Source organism: Cryptomeria japonica, chromosome 11 (assembly GCF_030272615.1).
Source record: "Cryptomeria japonica chromosome 11, Sugi_1.0, whole genome shotgun sequence".
Classification (NCBI taxonomy): domain Eukaryota; kingdom Viridiplantae; phylum Streptophyta; class Pinopsida; order Cupressales; family Cupressaceae; genus Cryptomeria; species Cryptomeria japonica.
The window spans coordinates 179,516,586-179,526,522 of record NC_081415.1 but is presented as its reverse complement, the minus strand read 5'-3'; the positions used below and the strand labels follow the sequence as shown (position 1 = coordinate 179,526,522).

Sequence of the window (9,937 nt, the reverse complement as noted above, 5' to 3'; positions counted from 1 at the left end):
TCCCAAAATCTTGGAGTGCATGTACACTGTTCCGTACACTGTCTAACAGTGAATTTAAGCCTTTTTATGTCATAGCTTCTGCAACATATTCAATTACGACAAACAGGTAACAGAAGTGATAGTGGGAGATGAAGATATTCCGAAATTATTTGGCCACATTAAATAATATACAGACTTACTGGCAAATGCAAGAGTCCCTCGAGACATTTTCTTCTGCTGACCACATAAAAATACCCAGTAATTGTGATTATCTAGTAGCCGACTTCAGAATCTTTTCAGAGGCCAATAGCTGTCCATACGATTAGACCTCAGAGTATTCTGTTTGCTTGCTCCAACATCATCATTCTTTTAATGAATCAGTCGCTGTACTAGATTAACCAATGCTCATAAATTCTGTTCCAGATTGCAGGTGCCTGTTTTATCTCTCAATTTTCTCTGTCAAGACACACAAAATCCAACGCATTCGAGGAGCTCTGCTGCCATACAGCTGTCTGTTCAGCTCTACAAAGCGCTGCCTCCTGACAAAAAGGCCCTCTAAATTCTTTGCCTTATTCATTTCCGACGTCATTCGTTTGCCCAACGGATTTACAGCTTCCTGGCTTCCTGGTATAACACAATTTGGGTGCTTTGTTACTGGTTTTGTAGTGCAGTCAGTTCAATGAATGAAGAAAGAGCATGATTGTGAAATACCATTTTCATTGCCCACAATGAATCCTCCCTTTATATTCAGTCAGCGTTCATCTTTCGGTTTGGGTTCATCTGTAGGAGAAAACCCTGAAAGCTCTGTCAGTTTTCCCGGTGAAATGGCTGCATTGTCGCAGCCGCTTGATGAACTCAGTGCTATAATTCAGAAATATAATGTCATGGGTTCGGGAAACCCATTTGTATCAATGGATACATCTCTTGTTCGAATGTCCGGAGGAGTGACCTCTGATTCTAACAAAAAGGAAGACGGAACTCATCCTCGCTGGAACAATGAGGAAGGAGGAGGAGAGCTCCAGTCTTCTTGTCGGAGGAGCCACAATTTTTCCGAGAGGCAGCGGCGCAGCGACATGAATCGTTTGTTGGAACAAATGCATTCATTGTTGCCAAATCCCACCGCCAAGGTATGACGTTTGCTGTATTATAATGAATGGCTGTATTTATTTTTGTTTTCAATAATCTAGTCTATGGGATCCACAGGTAGTCAGTAAAGAAAAGATGTAAAGTTCTGAATATGTGTTAAATTTTTTTAGATTAGGAAGTTTGTAATTTTTGTTATATTTTTTTTTTCAAATAGATTAATCAAGGTTTTTATATTTAGTGTTTTGGTATAGTTGATCTCAATATTCTTTGAGGTTGGACACATTATGATGTAATACTAATTGTGTCTCCACTGCTTTTTGATGTAATATCTTATCTGCCCACTCCTCTTTAATATCATTCATCTTCCTGTTTCTTCCTGTTTCGCATCTAAGTTGATGTGAGCTGGTTCTTATATCAACAATTAACATTTTTGTTTTCCATTTTGTTTCCATTTCTATATAATTCATTTGTCTATAGTAATATATGAGATTGAAATGTTTGATATTATATTCTTTTTTCCTTATCCTGTTCACATGTTTTCTTTGGTGATACTAAAATTTTAACAGCTCTTTCAGATACTTAGGGAATTTAGGGTAAAACTCCAGTGATAGTGTCTAACAGTATGAATGGTAATTTTTTTTCAGAAAGAGAAGACGTCCATTCTAGCAGAGACGATAAGCTACATCGAATCTCTCCAGCAACAGCTGGCCAATTATTCAGGAAGATTTGCAGATACCCAACTGCAAAACCATACAAATACAGATACCGTGAAATGTGAATCTTTGAGCTCCGTGCAAGAAATTCTTCAACGTTCCTCGTCTAGTTCTGATTGTCTTAGATCTTCTTCACTGCAATACTTAAGCAGCAAAAATAAGGAGGAAAACTTGCTAGTGAACTGCATCGGCACAGACATTTTCATTACAATAAACTGTGCGAATAAGGTGAACCTCTTGCCTTCAATTATATTTACGGTGGAGTCACACGGCATACAAGTCGTGGATGTGTTCGTTTCTGCCACAAATGCAAGGGCCTTCCATTTTCTACGTGTGAAGGTAGTTTCACTTACTCTTCATTCCATTACATAATTTTAATAACTCAAGGCATCCCATATTTCTCTCTGTTTCTTCCTTACTGTGTAGGCTGCCCATATTTTGAATCCTGCAGCCAGAGAAACTTTGCATCTTAGATTAAAGAAACTTATTGATCATTGAACGGGACCTGGAAATGTTGATGGAACCATCGATATAAGATAAGTTTTAAGACAATTTTAAGACAATTTTAAGACAGAGAAATCGGGAGAGTTCATACCACCAACTATCCATTGACTGGCTTTGTATTTTTATAATCAAACAGAACAATGCTGGCGATAACCAAATGTATGGCATGATGTGAGCTACTCTGTGCAGTGGGTTTTCTTGAAGCCTTTTACTCTCATGATTGTATTAGTTTCTCATTGGGAGTGTCCCTGTGTTATAAATATTTAGTTTTCCGTGCCATTAAATTTATTATTTTACTGTTGCTCAGGTTCTTTGTTGGTACGGTAATATGTTTTATTTTTAAATTTTTATGGAGGGTTCTTTATTCATAAAGTAGCTCTAGCTATTCAATATGAAACGAGTCTTAGTGAACTGTTTGAATTATAAACATATAGAAAAATCAGTTGCAATATTTGTTGAGTTTCTTTAAATCGTTTTTTTTTCATAATCATTAGTTTTGCAGTTTTTAATCTTATTTCTATTGAAAATGTTAATTATTTGTAATTTGTTTGAGACAAGTTGAATATGGTTTAAATAGAGCCCACAAGAGTTCCCTTGTAACTGAATGTCAACAATAGAAGCTATGGGTTTTCCATTGTATCCTCTTGACAGTTTATCCAATTGACAACGTATGTCTATCACATAACTATTAATTTCAGCCTTCCTGGACATAAACATGCTAAGGTGAAACCTATACATGCTATAACTGCACAAACACAGTTTTATTTTGCACACACATGCCTTTGCACATATACGTGATGTTGTTCTACACATATGCACCAATCTACCCTAAATGCGGTTACATTTGACACAGATGTGTTTTTAATCATAAACACAACCTTTTAACCTAGACACTGCAAGAAATCACAAACGTGCACATACAAGTCCTAAACATGATTACAATCATAAGCATAGTTTCCCTAGACCTAGACGAGTTCACGCATTGTAGATGCACACAAAACCTACGAAGATGTGTTTCCAACCCTAATGACCGAGTTCACGTTTTTGTTAAACCTACCTATCTAGCATATTAAATGCATCATAAATACTAAACGACTGAGTGAATTTGAGGTACATACTGACTTGCCCATGTCTGCAGGACGCTCGAGCCATCAGACGCAATCAAATCAATGTAGTCTGACTGCCATGATCTTCTGACTGATGACTGATCTCCTAAGCTCTCTATGTGATCTATGCTTCGATCTCTCAACTATCATGGATGAAAATGAGGATGTTTTCCCCATGGCCTCTATATATAGGTTGTATAACCCTAATTGGTCGTACTTGCCTCCCATCACTATTTTCCTGCCCGTTGATCCCTTTTGAGTCCAATTTTCAGCTACATAACCCTTTCATCATATCCTTATCCCTTTTAGCCTTTCTTTCCTTTTTAGAGATTGTCTCAAATTTTTAAAAAATTTTCATCCAATCTCTTGAGGCATATCACCCCCATCCTTGGGCAAACTTTGTATCAGTTTATCTTATCTTCTTTTAGCCAACACGACAAGCTGCATTGTCTAAAAGAGGGGAAAAATGTAGACATCTAAAATATCCTAGCCTAATTAAATAAACATTTTATTTATTTAATTATTTTATCCTAAGCCTTCTGTTAATTAAATAGATTTTTATTTGGTTTATTTATTCATTTATCCTCTTCTAGCCTTTCCTTATTTAAATGAATATTTTTATTTATTTAAATTATCCTTCCCACTTCCTCTATTAATTAACTAAATTTTTATTTATTTAATTAATTCATTATCTTTTTCCCTCCATGACACTTGTCATTCATCTCTTGATTTTATCCTTAACTACCCCATTCATATTTTATTATTTTCTCTATCTATAATTTGAGATGACAATTTATCCTTTCACTTCTTAATCTTATCCCTCTATTTCCTAAGGTGTCTTCTATATAAGAGGATTCCTTCATCCTTATCAAACCTAATCCAACAACCTAGCTAATCCAACAATCAAGACTCTCAAGTGATCAACTAAGACTTTCATACGATCAAGCAACTTTACAACCACAATCCATTCTTTGTTGAGCTCTTGTGCACACACAAAATCGGAGAGCAATCATATCAAACAAGATCAATGGAGATAGGAAAGAATGGAGATTGAACCCTACCAATCATGTGAATGGTATAATCTTTCTATTTTGTTGTGATTTGCATGTTTTGGGTTCTTCATTGGTGTATGGTGGATTCTTGATTGTAGAACTAGGGTTTATGTGGTTGGATCTTTGTTGGTTTTACAATAGTTTAATCTTCCAAATTTTACTGTATACATTATTTTTATTTACAAATATTATATTTTAACAGTATTTTTTTATTTGCAAGGTTGAGAAGTGTATTATATTTATGTTTTCATTTGTTTTGAAATTATTTTGATTTTTTTGTGTAACAATTTAATGTTCAAATGATATTTATGTATAAGAATTGACATCTAGTATATATCTTATTTGATTTTGAGTTTTAATTCCTTAGTAGTTTGAACACAAATTCATATTTTATTTCTAGGTACACAATCATTTATAAGATATGATTTACATAATACTTTTCTACACATCACATGACATTTATATCAAATATCAAAACTCGTTGCATTTATAATGTTGGTATTTACTTTAGATATTCTTCTACTTCATTTATGCTCATCCTTGACATGCAATTCTAGTACTTGCACTTTGCAAATATCCATCTTGATTGCACCTTTTTGTACCCTTGTTTATTATTTGTACATGTTTATGCATAGAGAAATATAATATTCACAACCATTTTTATTACGTATCATTTTTTACCATTTTTTATATGAGTTGACACCATCAAATTGTGCCCCTTTTAGTTAATTTGGTTGTTCCCTGCTATCCCTCACTAGAAGATTTTCCTTTGTTTGACTAGGATACTAGCACAACCACCTTACTTATAAGGACACACCTTTGTATATATTTTTTTCCTAGGCTCTCCTTACAAATATTGTTATGCTCTACATTAGAGTCTTTTTAGCAATCATTCCATATGTAGACAAGATTGGTACACTTGCACAAAATCACTTGTAGCTAACACACAAGCATGTAGATTGATTCTATATAGATTTAATAATGTTCTCCATGAAAGAACAATCTATTGCAAATGTACAACCTAAAAATACATGACCATGAACTTCTGCTACCTTAACAAGAAAAGACTTAAATGGTGCAATAGTTCACCATAAATGATCTATTGGAAATTTGAGAATGTTTGGAGAATGTTGCTAGCGATGTATTGTGTTGTCATTGATGTTAATATTGTATGGTTGTTTGTCATAGTGAGTTGTATCTGGAAATGAAGAAGTTGTTGTAGATGTTTAGTAGTGTATATAGTGTTGGAATCTTGGAGTTGTTGATAATATGTGTTGTCATTTATGTCAACTTGATGTGTCACAATATGTGTTGTCTCTGATCAATGTAGTTGACGAGCTTATATAAATGTTGTATTATCATTATCAATGGTATGTATTAGTACAAAATTTGTAGTAGATTGTCGCAGATGTTGAGGTGAAGTCTATTATCTAGAATTGTGTGATAAGATGTCAGTATCTTGTTCGATGTTTTCTTATTGGTATCTTAGTTAGAAGTGATGTTGAAATATTGAGGTAAAGAAGTAGTAGTAGCAGTAGTTTTTGTCTAATGATGACTGCTAATCAATTGTATGGATGAGATATAGTCTAGCTATATATAATCAAATGTTGTGCATACATGAAGTATTTTCAAAAGTTTAGTGTAGTAGAAGTCTCTATATGCAAGAAAGAGCATTTAATATCCCAATCAATTGTTTTTAGATTAGTTTGGATTGTGAAGAGTATGGCATGCAGATTTTGATTTATTGTTAATGTTTTGTGAGTGGTGTACTATCAAGTTTACAGGTCCTCTATTTTCTCAAATTATGAGATTAGTTGTTGCTTCTTTCTAACAGTAAGAGTGTATGTTAGACTAGTTTGAAATTTATTTGGTGGCTTTTGGATATGTGAATTCAAGTGTTGCAGTTTTTGAGGACACATTTATTTGGTTTGTGTAGTATTCCAATTCAATTCTCTGGTGGTGTTTCTATTTTACAAGTGAGTTAGGCTGACCTATGCTTGGTATGTTTAGTTGTGTTGCGGTTACAGTGTGCCTGGTTGGATTATCTTGTTTACATCATGTTTTTTGGTTTAGATATGAATTGGAGGCTGAGTTATAATATTGTTATGGGTATCACTATGGTGTGTGCAGATCTACATTAATTAATTTGCATTGGAAGATGTTTTTGGGCCAACTAGTTGCTGAGTTTGATTGTTTATCTACGCGTTATGTTTGGTACCAACTTTGGAGGATGTGTTAGCATGTGCAGTTTGTTGGATCTGACTTAGAAGGATGTGTTGTGATGGATTTGGGTCCCCTTTATCTCCTAGAGTGGACCACAATGGGTGTTTTTGGTTCGGGTGGCCTATTTTATGTAATAAATTGTATACTTGTTCTATTGCTGACCTTTAATTAGTTTTTTGATGATCTAACTTGTATTTAAGGAGTGTGGATGTATGAGCTGAGTATGAAAGGAGTGTGAATTGATGAGAAGTGATTTTGAATGATGTACAAGAAGATATGGTACTGCACATGTGAAAAAATCAGTTTGTGAAGAGCTTTTATGTTGATATATTCAGTGTGATAGTGTTTTAAGATAGTGGTTGATGCCAGATGTGTTTTCCATGATATTGGTTGCTTGATACCAGAGGAAAATTTCATGACCAAAAGATTCTTTTCATTTTAATTTTTCTATTCTTTCTATTGCTAGAAGATAGTAAGTCTCTTGGTAGCTCTCTATATCTTTCCTTGAAGCAATAAGTTTGAGTTGTGCAAGTCATTGTATCTTGCCCTAAGGTGTGTGTCTTAGCCTTGCAAGTCCATCAGGTGCATGTTTCTATTTGGCAGTGAGCCTAAAACATTGTAATCAATTTAATGTATATTGTGAGTGTGATTCTCACCGTGGTTTTTCCCTATTGGGTTTTGCATGTATATCTGATGTTCATGTATTGATGGTTGATGTTTTCCACTATTATTGTAGAATAGTTAATTGTTTGCTTAAAGTTTGAAAGATCAATGTTTTAAAAGATCTAGACTAATTCACCCCCCTTCTCAATCTTGCCATGGGTTCAATAATTAGTATCAGTGCAAGGTTCCTCTTAGAAAAGCTTAATCATTTGAGGTAGATTCAGAATGGCATATGAGCTCAATTTTAAGGCATTGAAGTTTTATGGAATGAATTTATGTTATTGGACGAAGATGATGGAATCTTATTTGGAAAATTTGCTATGTGGAATCCGTGAAATTGTCAAATCTAGCTATAGACCTCCCCTGCCAAAGGGCCTCAAAATTTGGATGAAATCAAGAATCATGGGACTAATGTAAAATTTACAGGGTGAAAAGGAGCCAAAGAAATTTGGGATAAGTTAAATTCTATATATGAAGGAGATCTTAAGACAAATAAGGCTAGGTTAATGAATTCGAAACATAAATATGAATGCCTAAATTTGGTTGATGATAAGGGTGTTGAAAGTTACATACACAAGGTAAATGAAATTGTGAATGCTATCATAGGTATTGGTGGAAATATAGAAGAAGGCGATGTTGTGAGAAATATCTTGTTGACTCTACCTAAACCCTATAAGCCTAAGGGATGCATTATTGAAGAAATTCATGATTTATATAAGACAATTGACCAAATTCTTGGATCACTTTCTACCTATGAAATATCTAAGATGGGGGATATCAAAAGGGAAAGAAAAGATGCTACATTCAATGTTTCAAAGATGACTAAAGATGAACTTGAAGCAATTAAAAATTTATGGATGAGATCAAAAAAAGCTTTGTAAGAAGACTAAATAGAGGAACCACAAAATAAAAAGGTAAGTTACCTCTAAAATGCTTTAATTATGGAAGAATTGGTCATTATGCTTCTAAATGTATGTATAAGGAAGGCTACAAGAGGTATGATGTTGATGAGAAGAAGGATAGATACAAAAGATATGACACAAAGAAAAATATAGATGATAAAGATAAAAGAAAAATGAGCCTATATTCAATGGAGACACATTCGTCTAAGGATGAAGATGGTGATGACTTGAATGAAGAATCTCTATTTATAGATACAAAGGAAAATAATAGGAAATATTAAGAAGATTGGAAGTAATGAAGAACGATAGAAATTCAGTAAGTGAAAAGACTGCATTGTATGCTAAAGTGGAATCAAAATCTTGGATCATTGACTGGATGCTCAAATCATATGATCGGTAATAAAAAGAAGTTCATTAATCTTGAGAAGTATGATGGAGGATCAGTGAAGTTTGTAGGAGAGGAAGATTCACCTATTTGTGGGATAGAAAGAATTACAATTGATGGTAAGCATAAAACTAATGATTTTTATTTTGTTAAATGTCTGCGACATAATTTGTTGAGTGTTAGTCAAATGTGCAACAAAGGTTATGAAGTCATATTTAATAAATTTAGATGTGTGATTAGAAAAGGAAATTATGAGAGATTGGTTGTAGAAGGTATAGGTCTTGTATGCAGTTTCTGGATTAGATTGTGTTGGAAATTTTTACCATCCAGAAACTACATACAAGATTTGATTGTGTTGAAAATTTTGATGGTAAAAATTTCCAACACAATCAAATCTAGAAACTGCATACAAGATTCGAATGGATTGTGGAAATATTATAACCTGTTTGAAAGGTATAGGTACCGAGGAAAATGTCTACTATGTGAAGGATAACAATGAAAGCAAATGCCTGCTGGTCCAAGTGTGAAGGATGGAATCAGACTAAATCTCTACCGAAATGCGAGATTGAGGCTATATTTGTTTCTCTAGAAGATGCAAGTTGGATAAAGAAAATAGAAAAGGATCAAAACTAAATTGAGGAAAGTCAAACATGGAAACTAGTACCTAAAATGATAGACAAGAATGAGACAAGAGAAAAGTGTGCAAAAGAAAAGGTCAAGGATAAATTGAAGTACTCTATCAATGAACAAAAAGACTTCCTTCTAGTTCAAAACTTGAAGAACTCCAACATAACTCCTCTTGATCAATCTAGGTATTTCTCATCATTTAGTAGTAACTATTTTTCATGCAATAAATTTTGACATAGAGCTAATGAATGGAAAAGTTAGACAAAAAATCACGCATTTAATGGCCAATGCTACTATTGGAATAAGCTTGGACACAAAACAAGTGAATGTAGAAGTAGGATAAATTGGAATAGATATAGATATTTACATTTTGGTAGGAATGTTTAGTCTTTCAATGAATGTTATGCTTGCAACAATTTTGGGTATAAGGTTGTTTAGTACAATCCTAATTTTAGGAGAGATGGAAGTATAAGGATGGATGGAAATGATTACAGAGGTTCAATATTCTATAACTATAAATTTTTTGGAAATATTGCTAAATTCTACAGAGAAAGAAATGAGAGGTTTACTGATTCGATTAAGAAGATTAACATTAATTAAGAAAAGGAGAAGATGTAGAAACCCTAGGTAAAGAAATCAAATGAGAAGATGACAAAAATAATTAAGGATGGATTTGCATCTACTGTTGGTGCTGATT

At 33.6% G+C, this 9,937-nt stretch overlaps 1 protein-coding gene across 1 annotated transcript; it reads left to right on the top strand.

Moving 5' to 3' along the window:
• Positions 1 to 587: 587 nt before the first annotated feature.
• Positions 588 to 2,553, top strand: LOC131068103 (anthocyanin regulatory R-S protein-like). The gene is made up of 3 exons (XM_058003284.2): positions 588 to 1,106; positions 1,710 to 2,117; positions 2,205 to 2,553. The coding sequence occupies exons 1-3, from the start codon at positions 663 to 665 to the stop codon at positions 2,274 to 2,276; spliced, it is 924 nt and encodes a 307-aa protein (XP_057859267.2). The 5' UTR covers positions 588 to 662; the 3' UTR covers positions 2,277 to 2,553.
• The last annotated feature ends 7,384 nt before the right edge of the window (positions 2,554 to 9,937 follow it).